Genomic DNA, 24,509 nt, shown 5'->3' on the forward strand with positions numbered 1-24,509 from the left:
TGGTGTTGTGCAACTGCCACACCATTCAGTGGTAGTTGAATCCTTAATGAAGAAAGTGGAAAAGACACAGATCCATTCCAATTTACCACTAGGAAAAGACCACAGGTTTCTAAACCATTTCAACAAGAAGGATTTTCAAGCTTCCATGCTCATGACAAGAATTACTATTCACCAATTCTACATAATGCCTTATTTTCACAGGAACCTCTTCCAGACTTATCAACATCCACAACTTACCATCCACAACCTTTTCCAACTCATCAAGAGCACAGATAGCCAAAACCAGCACAGTCAGCTCACCCTAAGCCTGGGCCCTATTCTTGATTCCTTCAGTCAATCCACACCCCTCTGGTTTGGATGGGGCCAGAATCCAATTTTTTGTGGACACGTGGTACCTTATCACCAAGGACCTTCAGCCAGATCTGTCACAACTGCCACAACTCCAACTTGAAGTTCTGACGCTTCTACAATAGTTGGCGATAGAGCCCCTACCTGTGTCCCAACATGCACAGGGGATTTACTGCTGGTACTTTCCCATCCCCCAGAAATTGGGAGGATTGCAGCTGATTCTGGACCTGTGTTATGGGTGGCAGTGAGTGGTGGAGTTAGGAGTGAGAGGAATTGGAGGACCACAACAGAAACAACCAAAAAATCCCCAAAGAAAATGAGATCTAACTACTTAGTATGATATATAAGTATGCAGCTGTATTGTTTGCAAAGGTATAATATAACAAACCAGTTACTTATGAGAATGACTGTAAGCACCAAACAAGTTATACAAACAATATATCAGAGTAAATATTTTCCTCAGCTAAAAAGGATAAGTGTATATACAGATGGCCTAGCAATAAGCAGTCACTTTTCTGTAAGAGTTTCCCCTCTCTTCCGGTGGTGTCAGCAAGCATGATCTCTTTGAGGACTGGACATACCAGAAATTCTGGGTTGTAGTAGAGCTGGTCATGCTGAACTTGACAGGTTCAGGACTCTGCAGGACTCTGCCCAGTCTCTTGTGTATTCTTCTTTTAAGCTCTTAGCCTTGCACCTGCCTAGAAGCCAGTCTTTTTTTTCCAGTCTTTTAGAGCTTGACTTTGAAGCTTCAGCCAAATTTCCTGCCTTTGAAGCTCTCAGAATTGCACCAGCATCTATCAATTACATGCTTGCCATGTTACCCCTCTAATGGTGTCTAAGTTGTTCTTTTCACCAACTTCCTGTTCCACCATCTTGTCATCACTGGCTACTGATTACGCTTTCACACAAATTGGGCCTGTCTGTCCTTAATGCGTACACCAAAATAACTGCACGTTCACTCTCGCCTAATCTAATACAACCTGAGACAACTGAACAAGAACCTACCTGGAGAGAAATTCAGAATGAACTCCCTCATCACGCTTCTTTCCTACATTCAGAAGGGCACATAGATGTGTACCTTGGAACTCACGTATGCTTACCTGCACATACCCATCCACTGTTCACATTGGTGCTACCTTTGATTCAAGTGGATTCTACCCACTACCAATATATGGTGCTCATCTTCAGCTCATCTTCAGCCTCTCAGCTGCCCTCAAGGACCGGAGTTTTCCACCTGTGCTCTAAAGGGTCAAGCTGCAGTCATGTCACTTACTCAGCTGCTGTGAACCCTCTGCTTCCAGCTTCATCTCCACCAAACAGCAGCTACACATGCCCAATGCTTCCTGTTCTTTCCTGGCATTTGCCCAGAAAACTGGTATCTCAGGGCCTTTTCTTGTAGTTGTACCTGGAGGCTCTGAAACAACTCTTGTACATTTAGCTCAGTCATGCTTTCACTTGGCTGCCTTTTGTGCTCAGTGCAGCTTCAGCTTGCCGTTGGAGTCCATGCCCTGTGCACACCACACAGCCTCAGGCAGCTTCACTCTCTGTAAGGACTACACACTGTTCCTGCACACTATTTCTCTTTTTTCCCCCTGTTGGTGCAGAGGTAAAAAGAAAAAAAAATGCTGCATATCCAGCCACTGACTTAGTTTCCGAGTCAAGCAAGTGGAGCTTGTCCCCTTACTTGCTATAATCCTAACCTATTCTTCCCTGCAAGCACCAAAGACCGTCCTCTATTAAAGGGAAAAATGTTCTCTTCTGTTCTCTGATCCAGAGTGCTTCAATACTTTAGTGCTAGCAGCACTTCTTCTGCCTCAAACCCCCTTCAGTAGGTAGGGCATACACCATACATTTCTCTTTCCTTTCTTTTTCTCCCCTTGAAACTTGGGTTTTCTCTGTGCCAAGCATAGATAAAAATCACAGAACTAACACCTATGTGGGATGACTGAGCAAATCTTCACTGGCTGGAGACAGGAAACCATGCTAACTCCAGTCTTTCTTCATCCAACTTAAACTGTATTCTTCCATGCAATCATAAACGGTAGACTGCCTATTTTCTTCTAGCAGTATACTACTCCAATAGCTTCATACAAAGAGGGCTGAGGAGCTCCTACTCCTGGAGATATCAGGCCTCCTGCTCCCTGCTGGGCTCACACTCTTATCCCCCTCCTGCTCACAGAGTACTCTCTTCCTGTAGGATTTAAGGTGGGCCCGGCTGGACACCTGGTCCTGCATAGGTTAAGGAGGGGTTTTAGGGCCACTCCTTCATAGTGCCCTACCAGAGCTGGAAAAGAAGTGTGATGTCATTGTAGCCTGGACTAGAAAACGTTTTCCTAATGTGCTACTTGCACCCTGCAGTCAGCTGCTCAAAAGGCTCAGTTTAACATCCAACACAAGTCCCTGCTGTATTAGGCCTTTGTACTGCTTGTTCATAGTGCTGTAATGAAGACTTTAAAGTGTGTTAATGCCAACTTGTTAGCCTAACAATCCCTGCAACGGTTCAGCTGCAGCCCACTTGCTCCTTCGAAGGTGGGCATAGCTCCCCATCCAGCTTCTAGCCACTGTTTTTCAAAATAACACAAGTGGTTTCCATACAGTAGCACCTGGTAGCCCACAGCATAAGTAGTGTGACAAAGTGGATCTCCTCTCTTTTCCTTTACCCAAGTCTATCCCTTTTCTCCTCTTTTTTTTCCTTTTGTAACGTCATACCTTTCTGGGTCAGCGACATTAAAGACTCCATCTTGCCTTCTCTTTTCTAGGTCACAAACTAGCAGCTGCATGTGCTCATCTTCCAGCCTGGAAAAGTCTCTGGCAGCTGCATCCTTCCCTGCCCCCCCCTAGCTGAGCTTCCTCCTTCCTGTACTGCAGCTTAACCCCACTTCCACAATCCATGTTTGAGCAAAGAGTGACCTAGCTAGTTGCATGTGAGGGGCTGGATCGACCTCTGCCCTCTATGGAACTCTCATCCCCCTGTCAGCTGCATTCAGAGAGCGTCCCCATCAGTACCTATGACCGATTTTACAACTGCTTTCATTACACATTCCACTGCAACCTCACCATCTGTTTGTTAATAGGCAAAGGGGAAACGAAAGAGACAGAACCTGCTAGTCAAACATCCTGACTACACTACAAGAGCTATGTTTGCATGCAACTCTCCTCAACTAGTAGAAGTCAAGCAACTGCTTCTAGCAGCCTCCCCTCCCTGGACCCAACATCCATCCCTGACTGTTCTCTCCCCTAGGCTTTAGAAGGCAAAGCTCCGTGACCCATTAAAGTGCCCTGACCTTGACTAGATTGTAAGCTCCCTGGAGAGAAGGGGCTGTTTCTTTTATATGTCTGCTCCGTGCTGCTTACACCTTGTACCACAATATCAATGTTTAGTAGTGCTGCTACAAAAAAGGGGAACAGACACATCAATATAGTCCTTCCATTAGGACCAAGGTTCCCAACCTTTTTTTGTGTGGAGGAGGCACACTTGGCACGGCGTTCACTTCATTGTGGCACACCATCACCTTCACCATGATCATTTTCTCTTCCTTCTCCCCTCTTCCTCAGGCATCATCATAGTCCCTTCCCTCCACCTCCCTCGGGCAGCAGCATCTCCTTCCCTTCCCCCTCCCACTCTCTGGCATCATCATTAGCTTCTTTTCCTCACCCCTGGCATCTTCACTTTCTCTTCCATTCTTTCTCCCCCAGCCCCGGCATCATCATCCCCAACCCCTGACATCAGCCTCCCTTTCCTCTCTCCTCATCCCCCTTCTCCCTCCTTCCCTCTTCATCCTTCTCCCTGGCATCATCACCTTCTCTTCCCCCACACTTGGTGGCACATTCAGTTGTATCTTCTCTCCCATGTCCTGGAACCAACAGAGTAGTGCTTACCTGGTGCTGCTTTCTCTTCTGACTTCCCTCAGAGGTCTGAATTGCAGAAGCCAGCAGGTCTCACAAGACAGCAGGGCCCCCTGTCCAGTTTCAAATATCAGAGGGGAAAGTAGCAGCAACACAGATACCTGCTGCTCTCTGACCTCCCCCATCCCCCAAACTAGGAAGGAAAGAAAATGAAGGCTGCAGCTGTGCCTCAGCCCCTTCCTGTCGGGCTTTTTGAGCGGCACACTGTACTGCAGCCACGGCACGCTAATGTCCACGGCACACCAGTGGGGGAAATGCTGATTTAAGAGAAATGGGTATTTTGGAGGTGCAATTGCAGTACCATATTTTCACAGCACCTGGCAAGTGGTCACAAAAAATTGCAGCATGACTCGAGTGAACTTGCACACCATTTTGGCTGAAAGGTTCCTCTAGGTACCCAGCCTGTGTTCTGACTGACTTACCTATGAGACTTCCGTTCTGGTGTCCAGCTTCCATGGTCATCAGCTCATCAGGATGGACCTTTGACCCGGATGTCTGCACCTGCGGAGTCTCAGTCCACAGAACACAAAAGGAGGCAGGCACGGTCTACAAGCTTCCAATCCAGTTTATTTTAATTGCACAATTATCCTAAGCCTTAAATGAATAACATAAACAAACATTTAAAAAAAAAAAAAAAAGATCTCTTAATGCCCCATAAACTCTTTACATCTCTTTGGCAACAATAACTTAGATCCTCTGCTTTTCATTAATTTAGTCTCTTACTTTTTAAAGTTTTACAAAAATAGTACAGATTCCAGTAAAACTGATGCTACACTAGAACAATATTAACTTGAAAAGGCAGAACCTTTTAATACTGATTATGAAACAGTTTTTCTAGCCCCTACTATACTTAGTAGGCTCGGGCATCTCTCTGCTCGTTTGCAACAGCCCCACCTGCAGCAGCAGTGGCATCACTGCACGCACCATTTACTCCGCTAAGCTTCCTCGCTCGTGCCGCAGTGCCTGCTTCTCAGTCCAGGCAATGCTTCCCTTCCTCTCTCCTCCATGACACATCACACAGAAATAGTCAGTCAGTGCTTCTGCCCACAAACTCCAGGACTGATGAAACGATTTGGGAGAGGTGAGAGAATGATGGCACAGTGAAATGTGTGAGACTGGAGATGTGCTCCCAAGATACGCTGTAGTTACTTCTAAACAGGTCTGTGGTGAAAACGCAAATTGCAGGTCATCAGGAAGTTGCTTCCTGCACAGCCAAGAAAGAGCATTACACTCATTTCTGCATATTTTGACATCTGTCATTGATTTTTCAGGTTTGTCTTTCAATTTAGTGTATTAGCTACTTGATGTTTTTAAATCTGTAATCTGTGGGCTATAAATATTAATAAATAAATGAATTAAAATTCAGCATTTGGTTTGGCTGGATGCTGCTGAGACTAGCGGGCACAGCTTAACGAGGGCAGGTTCATGTTCTAGCGCTGTTGTGATGGCCCTTAGGCTGTCAGCTGCAGTTCCTTTCCTCAGTTTATCGGTGTAGGCAGAATCCTTATGCACGGTGCCGTAAGGAACAGAGCTGGTACTGTCCATTCCCCTCCATGTTCTGCATTATCCTGTGGTGCAGAGTCTGCACGGCCCTGCTTCACCACTGCGGATATCCTGGGTACGGAATGCCACTTGTGAAGCTCACACACTTTCACATCAGTTCTACCGCCATGAAGGCAGAGCTGCAGCAAAAAAATCTATTACATCCCCAGAAAGTGTTAGTCTCACCATAAAATACTGTATTCATGGCATTATTCTTACTCTGAAAAGAGAGGAAGAGGTTTCACTGGTAACAGATCTCAACAGTAAATGAGGTACTGAAAATGCCCCAGAAATCAATGAGAAATGTGCAAAACTTGAACAAAAGATAGAAAAAAAAGTTCATTCTATTCTTTCATAGAAACAGAGAATCTGATATAAGATAAGGCCCATCCAGTCTGCCCAATTTCATTCCTGGTGCAGGAATGAAAGGCACTTGATCTCTGGCTTTCCCTTCTCTTCTTTGCCTCTGGCGGATGCCCTCTGTGCTTATCCCAGGCTTTCTTGAATTCTGTTACTGGTTTTGCATTTACCACTCTTTCTGTGAAGAAAGATTTTCTGATGCTATGGGGTTGTTTTTTGTTTGTTTTTTTTCCTCTACCTCCTTAGAGCCTCAGATCAAAAGTCAAACAAAAGTAATTCCGTCAAAAAACCTGACACATCAGGGCACCTTCTGGGGCTTCGTCCTTTCTGTTCATGAGAAATCCATTCATCCCATCTACAGGGCCGGGGTGGAAATGTAGAAAGAGCTTTTAGAAAAGAGCAGTTAACTATTCCAGTGATAATAATCCCAAAGTACCTCCCCTCTCCATTGCATAAGTGAGTGGGAGCTGTAATCAGCAGCTACGCTCAGAACAAGCCAGGGCCCAGGGTTCTTCCTCCATTCTCTGCAGGTAAATGAGACGGGAACTGGCAGGGGCGTAGCATTATCCAAGGGTGGGGGGCTTCATGCTGCTGGAGTGTTTCTGTGCCAAAGCTATTGCTGCTTCAGTACGCAGCTAGGTCTTTCTTTGCAAAATCTGAAGAACCCCCATCCCTATCCCCCTCCTTAGGTTGGCATCCACCACGGCAGTCCACAAATTGCCAGCCCGTCTTTCTTCCCTAAACCTAACAAAAAAAACTAGAGAAAGGTAAATGGACTACAAAGAAAACAGAGAAAAGCGCTAAGTTGTGAGTTTTACATCACATGTGTACAGAGGACTGAGTGAATAGCTGTGACTTTTAGTTACAGAACGCACTGCCTTGCCAGGCTTTTGCTTGTGTCTTATCAAGAGCCCAACAGAGACATCGGAGCTCTTCCTCAAAAGCTGAGGAAGATGGATAAGCCAGAAGGTTTGAGAGCAAATGGCCAAGCTCATTTGCCAAGCTGTCAGTCCAGCACGTCGGTGCTGTGGCTCCTATATTTACACGCACAGGAGGTATACGATACACAGCCATCCTCCTGCTCAAGTCATACATACCACGTCATACTATGAGGTGGGGCCTGGCATGGGTCTCTGGGCTCTAGCAGCAAATAAAACACTCTCCGGTAAAATCCACTTAAAAAAATAGATCTGTTATAGAGAGTAAGGTCCCCAGGAATCATGCTGCCAGTCTCCGCTCCTCTTCTGCATCACTCCTGATTTACAGCTACCAGGGTCTGTTGCGCATTGCTCTGTGAAAGGTTCACTCTCTCTCACCATCTTCACTGCTACCTGGCATAAGACAACAGGAAACAGAGGTTAAAAAGATGGAAGGAAATTCTAGATTTGAATCCTGGGCCTAGGATTCAGGATTACAGTGCACCCAGGAGATAACCTCAACAATAACCCTGGAGTACAGCCCACCTCACTTCCAAACAGACCTTCCCCTCCCCCTTCATCAACCTCCAGACCCACTCTTTCTCTCCTGTCCTGCTTCCTCAGAGACGCACTAATCCTCCTTCCCCACAAAGCCTGTCAGACCTCCATCAGAACATAAGTGTCAGAACATAATACACCACCTCTAAGCACACCCGCTATCTGGTGTGCTTAGAGGTGGTGTATTATAAAATGGGGTGTGTGCAGCATTCTCCACTCCTGCTTGTACCCTTCCAGTTTCCAGCAATCTGATATGACACCCCGTCAGTTATGTTAAACACCTTCGACTGCTCCTACTTTGAATGCATCTAATCTCTTTCTGATCCCAATGGTTTCCCTCCACAGGCTGACTCTGTGTTATGTGAACGTGTGCTGCCTTGTGGGTGTTGCCCCTGCCATCTGACAGCTTCATCATTTGTTCTTGTATTATGGATGTACGGGCTAACAACAGGTAGATTTTGAAAGCGCCGCTTACGCAAAAACGGCCCCACACTTGCGGATGTGGGCTGCGGGCGAGCAACGCGCCGGGAAGTACGCGCGTACAGACCTGGTCATGCGTCAAGAATAAGGAGATTAAAAAAAAGGGGTGGGGGACGGGCGTTCCGGGGGTGCATAACCCCTGCATTTTGCAAGGCTGAACATGGCAACGCGCGCCATGTTACCTGCGTAACTTTACTACTGGTCCTGATGAAGCACAAATCTGGAGATTTTGGGCCAGAGGGATCCTGGAGGAGGGAGGGAGAGAGAGAGAGAGAGACTCTTTTAAAGAGACAGTGACACTATAAATCTCCCACTGTAAGAGGGGCACTTTCAACTCAGGGTGGGTTTTGGGGGGGTGCAGTGTTAGAGGGGTCTGCCTAGGGCGCAAGGGTCTGTAGACCATCAAGCATTTCCCCCCCCCCCAAAAAAAAAACAAAACACTTCTCTCATCACTGTGTGTGTGTGTGTATGTGTGTGTGTGTGTGTGCAAAGGCTCCAACACATACAGTAGGGATATTTTCAATGGTATTACTCCAATTCTTTGCTCATTGCACTGCTTCCAGTTCACTACAGAATTCAATTTAAGATCCTATCTATCCCTCACAATATAATACGTCATGACTCAACAACCTGGCTTTGCTCCTTTCTTCGGTTTAACAACCATGCAGACAATTACGATCACTACACAAAAACCTACTAGAAATTCCATCAGCCCGCTTGGTATGGCTTGACATCACCAGAAGACGTGCTTTCTCAGAAGCTGGCCCTACCCTCTGGAGTTCTAACACAGATTACCTAAGACAGCTGTCTTCTCACACGGAATTTAAACGTAGTTTAAAAACCTATTTATTCGCAAAGGCATCGGATCCTTCTCTACCACCTCAGGCACGTTTCTTTAACCCTATTCTTCCTACCTACCCAATCCCTAACCTAACCTAACCATTCCCCCCCTTTTAAAGTTTTTGCATTATGTTTTATGTTTGCTTTTATGTGTATTTATTATGCATATTATTACCTATAAACCGTTTTGACGAACTTCATGTTTTAAAAGTGGTATATAAACCTTTTAAAATAAATTACGGTAAATAAATAGCGTATTTTTGCTCGTGTGCCCAATATGTGAGTTTATGGGCGCACACGCATTCCTTTTAAACTTTACTTGTAGTAGTTTACTGTGTCCATACCTTTCCTGACTTTACCTCTATTATATCCTCAACTATGGCTTTTCCAAGCTGAAGGGTTCCAGGTTTTGAGTTTCCCCTTGTGTAGAAGTTGTTCCATACTCCTGCTCATCTTTGCTGCCTTCCTCTATACCTTTTCTATGTGTACAATATCTTTTTAGAAATGGGGGTTATTAGAAGTGCATAATGTTCAAGATATGGATGTGAACACTGGGACAGTGACAGATTCTGTTTTGTTTGTAAATTCTAACATTCTATCAGCTTTTTTATTTTATTTTCTTAACTACATTGAGCCAATGTTTTTAGATAATAACCACAAGGACTCCCTGCCCACCAGACTCATCAATATCCCCCCTTTCCTACACTCCCACCCTTTCTCCCCTTCACTCTCACAAACCACCAGTCCTCACCTCCTACAGACTCTACATCCGAGTCAGAGACATGTGTGATAGAAAACCTGGAGACGGAGGCAGCAGAAACTGTAAAGCGGGAGAACTGAACCGGCAGGATTTGTTTCTGTGCAAGATCCATGGAGGGCAAGCTCTGGCTGGTTGGGTCTGGCACCATGGATGTCACCGAGGACATAAAGGATGACTTCACTGGCATGAGTGGGAAGTCATCATCCCACTCAAATCCACCACCTGGAAGACAGCTGAGAATCAGTTCCTTCACGCACCCTTTCTGCTCATTATTCCGTCCCTCATTATCATAACACATGCTATGTTAAACTAACAAGCCCAACATCCTTCTCAACTGAGGGAGTCAGGGAATGACTTTATAGAAATGCAACTTCAACAACTAATCGTTCAGCAAAGCTTATAAGTGGCTCAGTGCTGAACTGCTATGCATGCAATGCTACAGCTTCCTGCACTTTGTTTCACGCCTTCTCCCCACAGCTCTTTTCCCTCTCACACCTTACAGGCAGCTCCCCGATTCCTGACTTCCCTGCGGGCAGTTCCCTGATTCTGCAGGCAGTTCCCCAATTCCTGACTTTCCTGCAGGTGACTCCCTAGTTCCTGACTTCCCTGCATGCAGTTCTTCATTTCTTGAACAGTAAGTTAAAGTGTCCTTTAGGAAAGGTCTGACCGCTTACTTTCTTCAGAGACGTTTCCATCTGAGGAGTCATCAGACATGCTTGGTTTGTCCACTGGGCTGGCAGTGTTGGGACCATTGGTTGGCACTTGTGGAGCAGGCTCTATGAAGTCCTGATCCCCAAGTTCCTTGGTGGGACTTTCCTAAAAACGTAATTAAAAAAAAACAAATAACTTTTTTTCCCCCAGAAGGACGTTTCATTTGAGTTGTTGCTAAATGTCTACAGTTAATTGTATGGCACATAGTTTTATAAGCTGATACTATATAGAATTACACTAACAAAATATATTCCATTCCATTTACTGAAGCAGAGCAGGACCAATCCCAATGTGCAATTTGAAGAATGCTGAAAGTGTATCAGAAGTTTAATGGAGGGAATATTTACAATAACCTACAAATCTTCATCTGTAGTAAAGAAATGGAATGCTGATTCTGCTCTTTTCAGTTTTCTGAGGTCTTGATTCTTCTGGCAGAGAAAAAGACCCCAGTGCTTGACTGTATCTCATCAAAGACTGTTTACCTCACTCCTGATTCTCTTTGGATACAGTGCTTACTGCCAAGCCAGTGAACAGAGAACTTCACTTATCTTACACATAGAGATTTTGTTGGTCTCCAGCACATCAACTCAAATAACGATAGGTAGGTGCCACCATCTAATTCTGTTAACGGTTCAGAAGCACCTCAAGGATTTCTAAACTCACTAAAGAAGTAAGTTCAGCCACCCTTCAGTTGCTCTGTAGAAACAAGTCGGTACAGTGACATCATTATGTGCCCTAATATCTCAGATACCCATTAGTTATCCATTTACTTCTTACTAATATCCAAGGACGGTGCTTATATATGGACAGAAGATTCCTTAACCTATTCTCCTTACAGGTAAAATAGGTATCCTTAAAATCACAGGATATTTTCCTCTTTCTGGCTTCATATAATGCACTTTAGGGCTTTTTCATATCACTCATAAACATAGTTTCTGATGATTCCATGTATGGGCTGCTGTAGTTTTCATTTGTTGTAGACGCATACACTTCAAAATTAATGCATCTTTACCTGGTCAAAGAGGTAGACAGTTACATCATCAAAAAAAGACACCACTTTCTTCTTCCTTTCTAGTTCTTCACAGAAGGACTGGGACAGCAAGCTGGGCATCTTCAGGAGGCTCCGAAGGCTCCTGGTGCTGCTGTTTACACTGACAATGACCGGGACAACAGCAGCTTCATCTTCACTCTCCTCACTCTGCTCCTGAATGTTGTAGCACCGCAGCTCTTCATCAGACTCATCGCTGTCCTCTGTGTCATCCTCTTCCTCGTCTGCCTCGTCGCCTTTGTCCAGGGCACCCTGCATGGGTCCCCTCTTCCTTTGCAGCAAAGAAAGGTCCAGGGACAGCCGTGGAACCTGAGTTTTAGAGACAGTGCTATGCCCTTGCAGTTCTACGCACTCTTCTGGCTCACACTGACTTCCAGACACCTCCACATCTAATGGGCAGTGCATCTTAAAGGTCACCCCACTGCTTTCTGCTGACCTTTGGTCTGGAACCAGTTCAGTCCGCTCTGCAATCTCTTTCTCATTAGGTAAGAGACTTTGTATCTGTTTCAAACTTAGTAAACCCTGATCCTCTAGATTCAGCTGGACAGAAGAAAATGAAATGGACTTTGACGACACAGTGTGTGTAGCAGCGCTGGAGATAAAGTAACTGCTATCAGGTGCCTCTTTGTTGGCCTCCAAGCCCAATCCGTCATCCAGGGAATCTTCTTTCACAGCCATTCTAGGGTTAGTACAAGTCTCTCTTCTCAAAGTCATCTTTGTGGAGAAGGAAAGTTCTTGAGTTTTAAGCTGCTTTGTACTTTGTTCTTCAGGTACATAGTCAAAACTTTCTGCAGGCATGCCACAACTAAGAAAAGCAGCAGTCTTTGAAATGCTGTCCTCTGTATTGCACGAGACATTGCTGAATATGGAAATTTTGTCACTGTCACTTTTGGAAATTGTTTGTTCAAAGGTGACCGCATTCTGATCCCTCAGCCCCGGTTCTGATGTTTTCACGGGGGACCTAACCACAATATCATGAAACTCTGATGTGTCATCATCTTCCTCCTCTTCATCTTCTTTCAAGTATTTGTCCATGTCCGTGTCATAATCGGAAAAATAGGCGGAATCCCTGTAGGGATTTTTCTCATCCAGGCTGTGGAGTTCACTGCTGAAAGATGAAGACATGTGCATTTCCATTGTGGGGCCACTGACCTCAGTTATTGTTAGTCTGCTGGGACTCATGGTCATTTGGTTGGAGGATTCTGGATCTTTTGGATCTTGAGGCTCCTTCAGGACAAATTCTGGAGATTCAAAGTTTTCTGTGTTGTAGCCACTATCCAACACTTTGGGCTGACTTGAAGGATTGAATATGGAGGGACTGAAGACCTCACAAGAACTTGTCGTGGATGGAATATCCAGGGACTCTAGAGAATCAGGTGTTCCCACTTGTTTCTGAAGAGATTTAAAAGGTGGAGCCATATCTACTCTCTCAGGAAAGTCACCAGAGAAATCCATGAAGACTCCAGAAGTCAGCTCTGTTGTGTCGTCATCACTGCACGCATCAGTTTCATTGAAACTGATACTGGAGCTAGTCTTCTCTGAAGCCCCATCCAGTTCACTAGCAATCATTTTATTGGTCTCTATAGAAATTTCTCTTAGGTTGGCTGCAGCCTCAGAAGAGTTTTCAAGCTGTGTTTGGTCATGGCAAAGAGAGACAGAAATAGACACTGGAAACCCCTCTTTATGAGCAGTGGCTGGATTCACTGCTGTCTCAGGTAAGGCAGCGACATTGTCTATAAGGTTTGAATGATGTGTGCAATGTCGACCTTGTTTAGGATCTGGGGCAGCTTCTGATGGATCTACAATTAAAACTGAATACCTGTCACCTTCCTTCATTAGTTCTGGCTCTTTTGTTGCTAGACTTGTACTAAAAGCAAAGGCTTCACTCGCAAGTAAAGGATCTGGAAATTCTGAGCATGGATCCTGTGACAGATTGGAAACTCTCACCAACTCTTTTTCATTTGACTGAGAAGCATGACAGAAAGCAGATAAGCTGGCCTGTTCTCTCTCTTGGCTTAAGGTGCATTCTGTAGAAGACACAGTTTCACAATCCCTCTGATTCATTCTGAAGCCACAATCCTCATGGCGTTGCATCTCTTGTTGTGCTAGTTGGTCTATTAATTCAGAACTTCTATTCTCCACCAGCACATCAACCAGATCAATATTCTGCCCTGGTTCAGGTCCAAAGGGCTCTGTAACCAGACCCTTAAAGTTGATCACACGTCTGTTGTACCAAGCATCAGGATCCTCACAGAGCTGTGGAGCGCAACTGCTAATGTTATTATTGGAAGAGCTATTGGAGGTCCAGTGCTTCCTCAGAATTATTGTGTTGTCTTCCTCAAACATGTTGCTCTCACAGCCTCCATGCTGATACTCAGGACTAATACCCCTTTCCTCATCACTGACCTCAACAGTGATGGAATCATATCCCTCACTTTTTGCCTTACTTTCTTTCAAACTCCTATTAGCTGCCTTCTGCGTATTGTCCTCCAACGATCTGTCTGGGAAAGTGATTTCCTCCTGCTCCTTGTAATTGCTGGTGGGCAGTTGGACAGAGTCTCTACACAAGCAATGCACTGAAGGTGAGACCCCAAGAGGGTCCTTGAAAAATGTTTCCCTGAAGCTTGGAACTGTCCACTCTTGCTTAGTGTCTGAGGAATCCTCTGGCAGACAGTCATCCACATTGTCAGCTGGGCACTGTTGATATTTCTCCTTATCCCTGCTTATGTAAGACTTGTAGGGATCAGAGACTTGACAGGAATTACTAATTAGAGGATCTTGAACCAGTAGCGGCTCCATGGTTACAGATACAGAAGGGCTATTATCAGAATCATACAGGTTCCCTTTTTCCTCTTTCCCACACCAACATGCTGCCTTTATAGGAGATTCCTGCTGATATTCTGGGCTGTAGGAGCACATGGTGTAATCTAACCCTGTATTGCACTCTGATGGTTCTTCAATGCGGATGTAATATTCACTGCTTACTGATGGACTGTGAGCACTGAGGATGGGAACGATGCCAGTGGCATGCAAACTTGGACAACCCTGTTTGCATTCATAACAGGAAGGTGAAACTCCAAGGCTGAGCTTTCCTGTGGAAATGGCAGAGTAGTATATGTCCTGGTACTGGGCATTGCTGGGACTCAGTGCCCCAGATAATGTCTCGGGCTTGGTGTGCTCCCATTTGTACTCAAAGTTGAGTCCATGGCTTGTTTCTGTGACTGTCAGTATATCATCTCCATCTGAGTGGAAGTCGTCACTGGCGAACTGCTCCAGCAAAGGATAGGAGGACACCTCTGCATTTTGGTGGTTGGTGACAGCGCTGCTGCTGGGTTTCATGGAATTCCAGCGCTTCTCAAATTCTTCCTCAACTTCTGTTGCTCCTTTCGCACACAGGTAGGAAAGCAGGAGATGGATTTCTTCTGCTGTTGGCCTCTGGTCAGACTGTAACCAGCAGAACTGCATGACTTCGTACCTGAAACAATAGACATGTTTCATCCATTAGAACCAAAATTGCCCATTGCTGTAAATGTGCCCTAGCAAACATATCTCATTCTTTTATCAATGAAACTGAACCCAGAAGGCATAGGCCTCCCTTCTTTCTAATAGCCTCCAATGAAGGAACCACCTGTATGGCTGCTGCTTATAAATCTTCACACCAGAAGGCAAAACTGCCTGTACTCACTTCCTATTCCTTCCTGCGTATCACCCATGGGAAGACTAAATACATTATTTTGCAAAAGAAATTCAAATCAGTTTCTAAATTAATTTACATTTTAATAATATCCAAATACATAGTAAAGTCTCTGGTCATGCACTTCATATTGTTTCTCCACATGTATTCAGTGTATCCTTCCAACTTCTGATTGGGTTCATTGGATAGCTGATGGACTCTGGACTTAAAGTAGTGACTCTGCAAACTAATGACTTTAGTTGTACTAATGAGTCAAAACTAGGATTCCAATGAAAAAGGAGAATTTATGTTATCTTTAGCTCCTGTAAACAAAACCTGTCACTGGAACCAATGTTATTAAATTAGTGCTAATTATTCATGCTCACTGGCTTTGATAAGGCTTCAACTCATACCTCTTTCTAGAGAGTCTAAGGGAAAGACATCTAATCTGCTCAGGACCCTCTAAAAAATGAAAGAATCAGTATTCCCACTACTAAATCAAATAGCAGCAAACTACAGATTTTAAGACTCTTCCTCCCCCCCAGTTTTAATTCTCTATATAGTGAAAAAGTATAGTTGCTCAGATTATTCAACAGAGCTGAGGAGTAAAAATCTGGCAAAGAAAATTTCTTATCAAGACACTCTTCAAAGATAAGTAAGTTCTATTTATAGAAATATGAATAGTTGTTAAGAAGTCACTGCCTCACCATATAAGAAGCTGGTCAGGATTCAGATCTTTATTTTGTTTTCTTCCTCCATCTATAAGGATTTTGGATATGTACTGAAATGGCATGCAATCCTTTCAGTGAATATGCAGCAGGCACTGCTAGAGTGCATTACTGGGTCATCTGACTTCATGCAGTTAATCAGGACAAATGCTTAAAACATTGAGCTATTTCTTTCTTTTTCCGGTTGAATGACAACCATGCACAGTGTACAGTGTGAGATCTTGATTTATTAATTGTTCTTAAGACTGTATTTTTACATAGCGCTTTTATGTTTTATTATTGACTATTTTATTTAATTTTACATTTTAATTGATTTATTAATTGTTTTTAGGATCATAGAATTACATTATGCTTTTTATGCTTTCTTTACTGTGTTTTAGGATAACATCTTGATTTTTGTTTGAAATATTTTACTTGAATTTGTATATGTTTGAAATATTTGTAAACCGTTGTGATGGCTACTCTTAACAACGGTATATAAAAGCCTAACAAATAAATAAATACATATATGGGAAGCAATGGCTTCTCTGAATTACCTTTAAAAAAAATTTTAATTACACAGTTAAGTTATTTGTATTTTAACTGAAATTCACAAGCTATGATGTGCTTTTCTGGTTTTCTTGTTAATCTTATTAACAGCTCTTCTGTATCTCCCTTGGGTTCTGATTTACGGGTATAAAACGTATGCAGAAAGTGGGGACAGAGAGAAACAGACAGACTTATAGAGGCTGCATTGGGAAAAGAAAGAGAACTATATTAGGATGAGGGGAAAAGAGCAGTGGTGGGAGAGAGACCAAGATGACCGCAACAGACAGAAAAATGCATTTGAAATACGGCATTTCATAGAATCACAAAACCAATGGCACTAGGTAGCAGAGTTCCTGTGTTTCTCACCAGCGATCAGACAGTGATAGTTTCAGCTGAGGCTTGGGTAATTTGAGCTGCTGCTCCTTGATGGTATAGCTGAGGACCTGCCTGTCAGAGTAGAGGTGGTAGGGCTGGCTTCCCAACTCAAACAGCTCCCAAATAGTCACTCCCAATGACCTGTATATAAGAAGAAATGCAAACTCTTGAGTTACTCTAGTTGAAGCAGCTGAATGGGATTGAGGTATTAAACAACCACAGATAAAACACTCAGAAGCCAGTGAACAGCCTTTTTGCTACAAGCCAAGTTGACCTCAGACAAGACAAGTCCATTCTTATCGGGCAGCACAGAAAAATCCAAGTGCTAAGGGAAAACCTAACTTGTGAGTACAGGGCTATTGTCCACTGAGCACTGGGAAGGAGAAAAGAAATCACATTTACCCAGAGGGGCAGGAAATGTGCATGGGTTTTCCTAAAGGAGCTTCTTTGGTCTATCTCAAGGAAGCAGAGGCTGGTGGGCCTTAGTAGGCCAGGCATGAGCTATGGTTTTCTGGGAAATATTGCAGAATAGCAAGGGGTGACCCTGGGCTTTTTCCTTGAGTGGGAGTTGGGAAAGATCCTGGACCCAAAAGAAGGCTAACTGGGCAAAGAAGTAACACTTAGGTGATATGGAGAACAGAAAAATTCTTTGCACATAAAAAAAAAAAGAAATAGTACCATTATGCAGCCTATAAAGAAAGGCAGATGTTCAGATAAGGATGCGATGCTTGGAAATATAAATGTGAGCTGATTTATAAGAGAGAGAGCGAGCAATCTTTCCTCCCTTCTTAAATGAGAAGGTATCTGTGTTTCAGCTGCACCTATGTGCCTATCCCAACTCATTTTTCTGATAAAATTCTTTATTGCATGGAAACTTCCCTCTGTATATGTTTATCCAACTGATTTCCACTGCCTCTTGGAAAATGGACCCTGGACCAGTAGAGTTTTTCTGCTTCACACAGAAGCCTCAGGAAGTGAAGAAGACCAGAGATCCAAAGACTCTCATCCTGACACTAATTTGGGGACTCATCCATTTTATCCTATTATAATCTGGGGGCTTGTTATTGCTGAACTTTAATGGTTTATAATATTTATGACATGCACAGAGTAGACATTTTGTTTGTATACTGTCTCATTAGGACTTTTGGTAGGAGGCCAAATGTAAGTAAAACCTTTTTAAACCTGGTGACAGCACATGGCACGGTGTTCACTTGAGCATGCAGTATGAATGAACTTGTTAAGTGATCAGAAACTCTAGCTATTGTATGAAGCTGCTGGCTGCTAATTACTCAGCATGGGGAGCTGTTTCGAGAGCCTTATAGATATTCAGACATTGTTTTGGAATGTTGGTAGACAGTAAAATGCCTCATTTACGACATGGCACATCCACACCTATGAGCTAAACTCTCTGTTGCTCTTCTTCTTGGCTGTGTCTTGGTGAAAGTGTGGTTATGTCTCAGTAAAACTGCCAGCTGGCAGCTCTGTAATCTTTTAGGGCTTTATTTTCAAAGTGACCTATGTGCATGAAACCCTATTCTTTTGTGCATGTGAGTAATGTTTTGAAAATCAGAGGGCCAGAGTATATAAAAGTATGTATGGAATCTGGTTTCACATGTATTTTGTACAGGCACTTAGGAGAGTTGTTCCAGGGGATGGAGTTGTGACTTATGTGTACACTTTTTTTATTTAAAAAAATAACCGTGTAAGTTGCCCCACACATGATACGCCCAATTTCGCACGGGTGTAACTTTGTATAAAATAATGTGTGCATGTACTTGGTCAATACTTGAGAATTTTTAAAGTGAACTTAATAAAGTTCGCTTTAAAAATACTCAGTATGTACAGTGTACACGCAGAATTTAGTGCTATTTGGGCTGTTATAAAATGACCCTCTTACAATTTTCACACTGTTCACAGAAGTGCAAAGTGTGCAGGTACATTTTACCCACAGATTTGCACCAATTTTCAAAGGGTCAATGCTTCTGTGGTGACTATAAATTGTGTTGCAACTGTAATTGTAATTCCAATTATAATTGTGATTGTAATTCGCCTTGAAACTATCTTAGGGAAAAGGCAGAATCCCAAAAGAATAGGTAGTGGATTCAAAAAGATATGAAAGAACAAATAAGAAAATACATTAAAATGTCTGTTTGCGAATGACAGAAGTCTGAATAGTAAGACTGGTGAGTTAGAATCCATGGCATTATACGAGAATATAGACATTATCAGCATTTCAGAGACATGGTGGAAGGAGGATAAGCAATGAATATCTGTTATACTAGGGTATAAATTATATTGACTTGATATGGCAAATTGAATTAGTGGAGGCATGGCACTATATATAAAAGTTGGCATAGAGTCAAGCATGATAAAAATCCTGCAGGAAACAAAATGCACTATGGAATCTTTATGGACAGAAATTCCATATGTGATGGGTAAGAGTGTAGCAGTAGGGGTATACTCCTGGCCACGTGGCTAAGATGAAGAAATAAGACTGTGACATGCTAACTGGAATTTTAAAAAAGCAAATAAATTTGGCAACACAATAATAATGGGAGATTGCAATTACCCTGATATTGATTGGGTCAGTGTCGCATCAGGATATGCTAAAGAGGTTCAGTTTTTAGATGCCATTAATAACTGCTTCATGGAGCAACTGATCCTAGAACTGATGAGAGGGACAGCTATGTTAGATCTAATCCTCAGTATGACCTGGTAAAAGGGGTTACTGTGGTGGGGCTGCTAAGCAATAGTGATCATAATAAAATCAAATTTGGCATAATCACTGGAGAGAAAACATTAACTAAAACTACTGCAGTAGCATATAAATTTAAAAAGGGAGATTATGACAGAATAATTAATTAGGGGGTTATTTTCTAAACCCTTATTGCGTGCGTTAGGGCCCTAACGCACGCAATAAGGCTATATCGCATGCAAAAAGGGCCTTTTCGCATGCGATATGATGCAAATTAGGGGGAGGGGAGGAGCCGGGGCAGGGAGGGGAGGAGCCAGGGCAGGGAGGGGCAGTGTCAGCAGTGTTTTTGCTGCCAGCGATAATGTTACTAACATTATCGTCAGCAGTAGCACGCCGAATAACTACACCTTTTATGGTGTCGCTATTCGGTGCGAAAGCTGGCAGCCAGCGCACTGCAGGGGTGAGGAGGCTGCGGGCTTTTGCAGGCCCACCCCCCCCTTTGCCCCCTCCCCCATTTTTGCAGGATTCACTATTCTGCGAAAGAATGGTGAATCCAGATCTTAGTTAGAAAAAAACTAAAAGGAGCAGTTACAAAGGCTACAAATTTGCATGAGGTGTGGACATTGATTAAAAATACCATTTTGGAAACTTAAATAAAATATATTTCATGCATTAAAGATTGAAGGAAGATCAAATAACTGCCAGTATGGTATAATGGTGAGGTAAAGGAGGCAGTTCAAGCTAAAGTGGCAACTTTTAAAATAAGGAAAGCAGACCCAAATGATGAAACTAGGCAAGTTTGATGTAAAACAATAGTAAGACAGGCCAAGAGAGAATTTGAAAAGAAGCTTTACAGTGAGGCAAAAACTACTAATAAAACCTTTTTCAAGTACATTTGAAGCAAAAGGCCTGTGAAAGAATCAGTTGGGCTGCTTAATGACTGAGGAGCAAAAGGAGTGCTCAGGGAGGATAAGGAAATAGCAGAAAAATTGAATGAATTCTTTGCCTCTGTCTCTATTGAGGAGGATATTGGGAACATACCCATACCTAAAACATTCTTTAATGGTGGAGATTCTGAGCAAATAAAACAAATATATGCGATAATGGAGGATGCAATAGATCAGACTGACAAACTAAAGAGTAACAAATCACCAGGACCAGATGGCTTCCACCCCATAATTCTAAAAGAACTAAAACATGAAATTGCAAACCTGTTACTAGTAATCTGTAAACTATCACCTAAAATAGCCATGATACCTGAAGACTGGAAAGTGGCCAATGTGATGCCAATTTTTAAAAGGGTTTCAGGGATGATCCAGGAAACTAGCGGTATAGACTAGTGAGCCTGATGCTGGTGCTGGGAGAAATGTAGAAACCATTCATGAAAACAAAATTACTACTCATATATAGCTTAGGGCTGGATTTTCTATCTTTACTCGCCTTCCTGAATCGCGTGGTAATGGGGGGTGGGGGGGCAAAGCGGGGGGCGGGCCTGCGAAAGCCGGCAGCGATCGCACCACTTCTGTGTTATCGCTGCCGGCTTTTGCACCCAATAGCGCCACCGTGAAAGGTGGTGCTATGGGTGCAAGTGAAGTTTCCACCACGTCCGCCCCGACGACGCCCCGACTCCTGCTCTTCCGGTGCCAACACCGCCCTGACTCCGCCCCTATCTAGCTATTGCACGCGAGAAGTGACTTTTCGCGTGCGATAGAGATAGAAAATGACCCCCTTAATGGGGAAGAATCAACATGGTTTTAGCAAAGAGCAGTCTCACTTTACTAATCTTTTAGATGTTTTTTGAATGTGTAAATAATAAATATGTAGATAAAGGTGAGCTGGTTGATATAGTGCATTTGGATTTTCAGCAGGCATTTGACAAAATCCCCTATAAGTGACTCCTCAGGAAATTAAAGTCATGGGATAGGAGGCAATGTCCTATTATGGATTGCTAATGCTAGCTGGTTAAAAGACAGGAAACAGAGGCTAGGATTAAATGGTCAGTTTTCCAAATGGAGAAAGGTTATTAATGGAGTAGCACAGGGATTGGTACTGGGACCCATTCTGTTTAACATATTCATAAATGATCTGGAATAGAGAATGATGAGTGAGGTAATTCAATTTGTAGATGACACAAAATTATTCAAAGTTGTTGAAATAGCAGCAGATTGCGAGGTACTGCAGAGGGTGAGATTAGGAGACAGGGCAATTGAACGACAGATGAAATTTAATGTGGAAAAGTGCAAAGTGATTCACATAGGGAAAACCAATCCCATCTACAGGTACTCGATGCTAGGTTCTGTATTGGGAATCACCACTCAGGAAAAGGACCTTTATGAGTCCTTCTGGACAATACATTGAAATCCTCAGCTCAGTGTGTGGTGGCAGTCAAAAAAGCAAATCAAATGTTAGGAATGATCTGAAAAGGAATGGAGAATAAAATGGAAATATCATATTGCTTCTGTATCGAATCATAGTGTGAATGTACCTTGAATACTGTGTGCATTTCTGGTCATTCCATCTCAAAAAAGATATAACTAATCTAGAAAAAAATGCAGTGGCAGATGACAAAAATGATAAAGGGAATGGAACGTCTACCCTATGTGAGAGGCTACGTAGGCTAGGGATCTTCAGCTTGGTAAAGAGATGGCTGAGAGGGGACATAACAGAAGTTTATAAAATCATGAGTGGGGTGGAACAGGTAAATACAGGATGGTTATTTACTAAAACACGAGAACACTCCATGAAACTAACAGCAGCAGATTTAAAGCAAATCATAGAAAGTACTTTATCATTCACATACCATGAAGCTGTGGAATCTGTTGCCAGAGGGCGTGGTCAAGATGATTTGCATAGCAGAGTTTAAGAGTTTTGGATATGTTCCATAACACATTATTATCCAGGTAGACTAAAGAAAGCTATTGCTATCCCTGGGAGTGAGTAACGAATCAGATCTACTTTATGGGATCTGCCAGGTACTTGCGACCTGGACTGGCCACTGTTGGAGACAGGAAGCTGGACTTGGTAGATCTTGGTTTGACCCAGCATGGAATATCTTATGTTTTATGCTTTGAAAATTCCTAAAAAAAAAAGCATCCAGAGATGCTCTGCACCTCTTTTATGGACAGATACTTTTTATTTATTAAAACAAGGTACATACTTTGGAAAATTAAAAAATATGTACAATTTCAATCCCTGCCTCCACCACGTCCCCAGGAACTCCTCTCCCAAATGTGGTAAACGTGCATAAGCAGGAATACTACACACACATTTTTACCTGCATACAGCATGGGCTATTTTCAAAAACCCATTTCCATGACTACAAAATTACTTTATCATGGGAATTACTTGGAAAATTGTCTTCATTTTATTTCTTCTGCTTATGGAAGTATAGAGAACCCCACTGCTTCTCTTCTAGAAAGAACAGGTAGAATAGAAGTACCCCTTATATTGTATATAGCTCATCCATGTGGATTGCTGCACTGAGCATGTCCTGGCTTTATAGAAACCATGGACACAACTTTGTAGTATGGATTTTTGAATTGACTTTTGAGGAGGCGGAATGGAGTTCCTTTTATTTGGAAGGGATTATCCTGGGACATTTATGAGGAAGGTATGGGGCAGATGGAAGCCAGGGTAACTCCTCTTCTCTTTTTGAGAGGACGTTATTTAGAGGAAGTTTTGTCCACCCTTCCTTCACCTTTTGTTGCTTTTGGAAGTTTGGATCGTTAATTTTGATCCAGCAAATAAATTCCCCAAGGGAATTTAGTCATTGTCAGGAAGAAAGGAGTTTTCAGGAGTATCTCACCCAGAGAGATCCGACTCAAAGGTCAACAATAGAACTGGATTTACATTCATTCCTGAGAGGAGAAGAAAACTGTGAAAGAAAGGAGAAATATGGCATCTATCTGGTGTTAACCACCATATATCATGAGCACATACTGAAGGAAGTTGGATAAGGAGTAGTCATCTGAATTAAGGTCTGAAAAATGGGATTGTATTGTATGTGTTAGGTTATGTAGGTTTTGTGGACCCTTGGCCCGAGATGGGGGTTGACAGTACCTGAGGGGCTGGGCCCCACAGGTCCTCACCATCGGGAGGTGAGGTAGACTGGAAACAAAGGCAACAGGACCACGGCTGTGGCCCCAGAGAGAGGAGGTGTAGAAGAGCTGTCTGCGTCACAATCACATGATCGCAGGCACCTGCACTGTAGCAGAACTGCAGAGTGCCAAGAGGAGCGGGGTCAGAGAGAGTCAGTTCAATGGTATCGCAGTGCTAGGCAGGTCAGGAGAGAGGATATACCAGAGGAAGGATCTCCAATGCAGAATTGCACAGGGCAGGCCCCGAGGAGCGCGGAGACAGGACCCCAGAAGTGGTAACACTGAGGCTGCTCCAAGGAGCGGGGAAGCATGGAGATAGGATCTCTGGTGTAATAGTGCTGACACGACTCCGAGGAGGGGGACGCGTAGAGATGGGATCTCTGGTGTAGTAGCGCTGAGGCTACCCCGAGAAGCGGAGAAGCATAGAGGCAGGATCTCTGGCGAAGTAGTGCGGAGATAGAGTCCCAGGAACGGAAGCGCAGAGCAGGCCCCCGAGGAGCTGGTACCCAGAGCCAGAGTCCTCAATCCAAGAGCAGAGACAATAGGCAGGAACCACAGGTCTGGAGAAACAGGAACAAGCACCAGAGGAGCTCAGGGAACTTGTTGCCAAGTTGGTTAGCGTAGGCCAAAGGAAGTGCTTAAATATCTCAGGATAGTCATGTCATCAGCTGGGGACGACCCTGGAGTTCCCGCCATTGGGCCTTTAATGGGAGGACAGATGGCGCGGGCACGCACCTAAGGAGGCCTGGAGTCAGAGGGTAGGTCGGTGGCATCCCAGCCGCCACGTGGGGCCCGGAGAGCCAGGAGGAACGTGGTGGTAGCAGCCTGCCTCAGCCACGAGTTCATCAGGAGTGGAGACTGGAGAGCCAGGCATGACATGACGTGAGTTGGGTCAGCCACGGGCGGCTGCGGCCAACGTTCATAACAGTATACCATTTAAATT

At 43.6% G+C, this 24,509-nt stretch overlaps 1 protein-coding gene across 1 annotated transcript in view; it reads right to left on the reverse strand.

Moving 5' to 3' along the window:
• Positions 1-6,277: 6,277 nt before the first annotated feature.
• The window catches only part of AATK (apoptosis associated tyrosine kinase), a 129,919-nt gene continuing 111,687 nt past the window's right edge, over positions 6,278-24,509 (reverse strand). Inside the window, exons 10-14 of the mRNA XM_029597462.1 lie at positions 16,766-16,915; positions 11,435-14,945; positions 10,386-10,527; positions 9,703-9,933; positions 6,278-7,487 (exon numbers count right to left, since the gene is read on the reverse strand). Of these exons, the coding sequence (XP_029453322.1) occupies positions 7,459-7,487; positions 9,703-9,933; positions 10,386-10,527; positions 11,435-14,945; positions 16,766-16,915 (4,063 nt within the window). The 3' untranslated portion in view covers positions 6,278-7,458. The remainder of the gene's footprint in view (positions 7,488-9,702; positions 9,934-10,385; positions 10,528-11,434; positions 14,946-16,765; positions 16,916-24,509) is intronic.

The sequence above is a fragment of the Rhinatrema bivittatum genome, chromosome 4, assembly GCF_901001135.1.
Source record: "Rhinatrema bivittatum chromosome 4, aRhiBiv1.1, whole genome shotgun sequence".
Lineage (NCBI taxonomy): Eukaryota > Metazoa > Chordata > Amphibia > Gymnophiona > Rhinatrematidae > Rhinatrema > Rhinatrema bivittatum.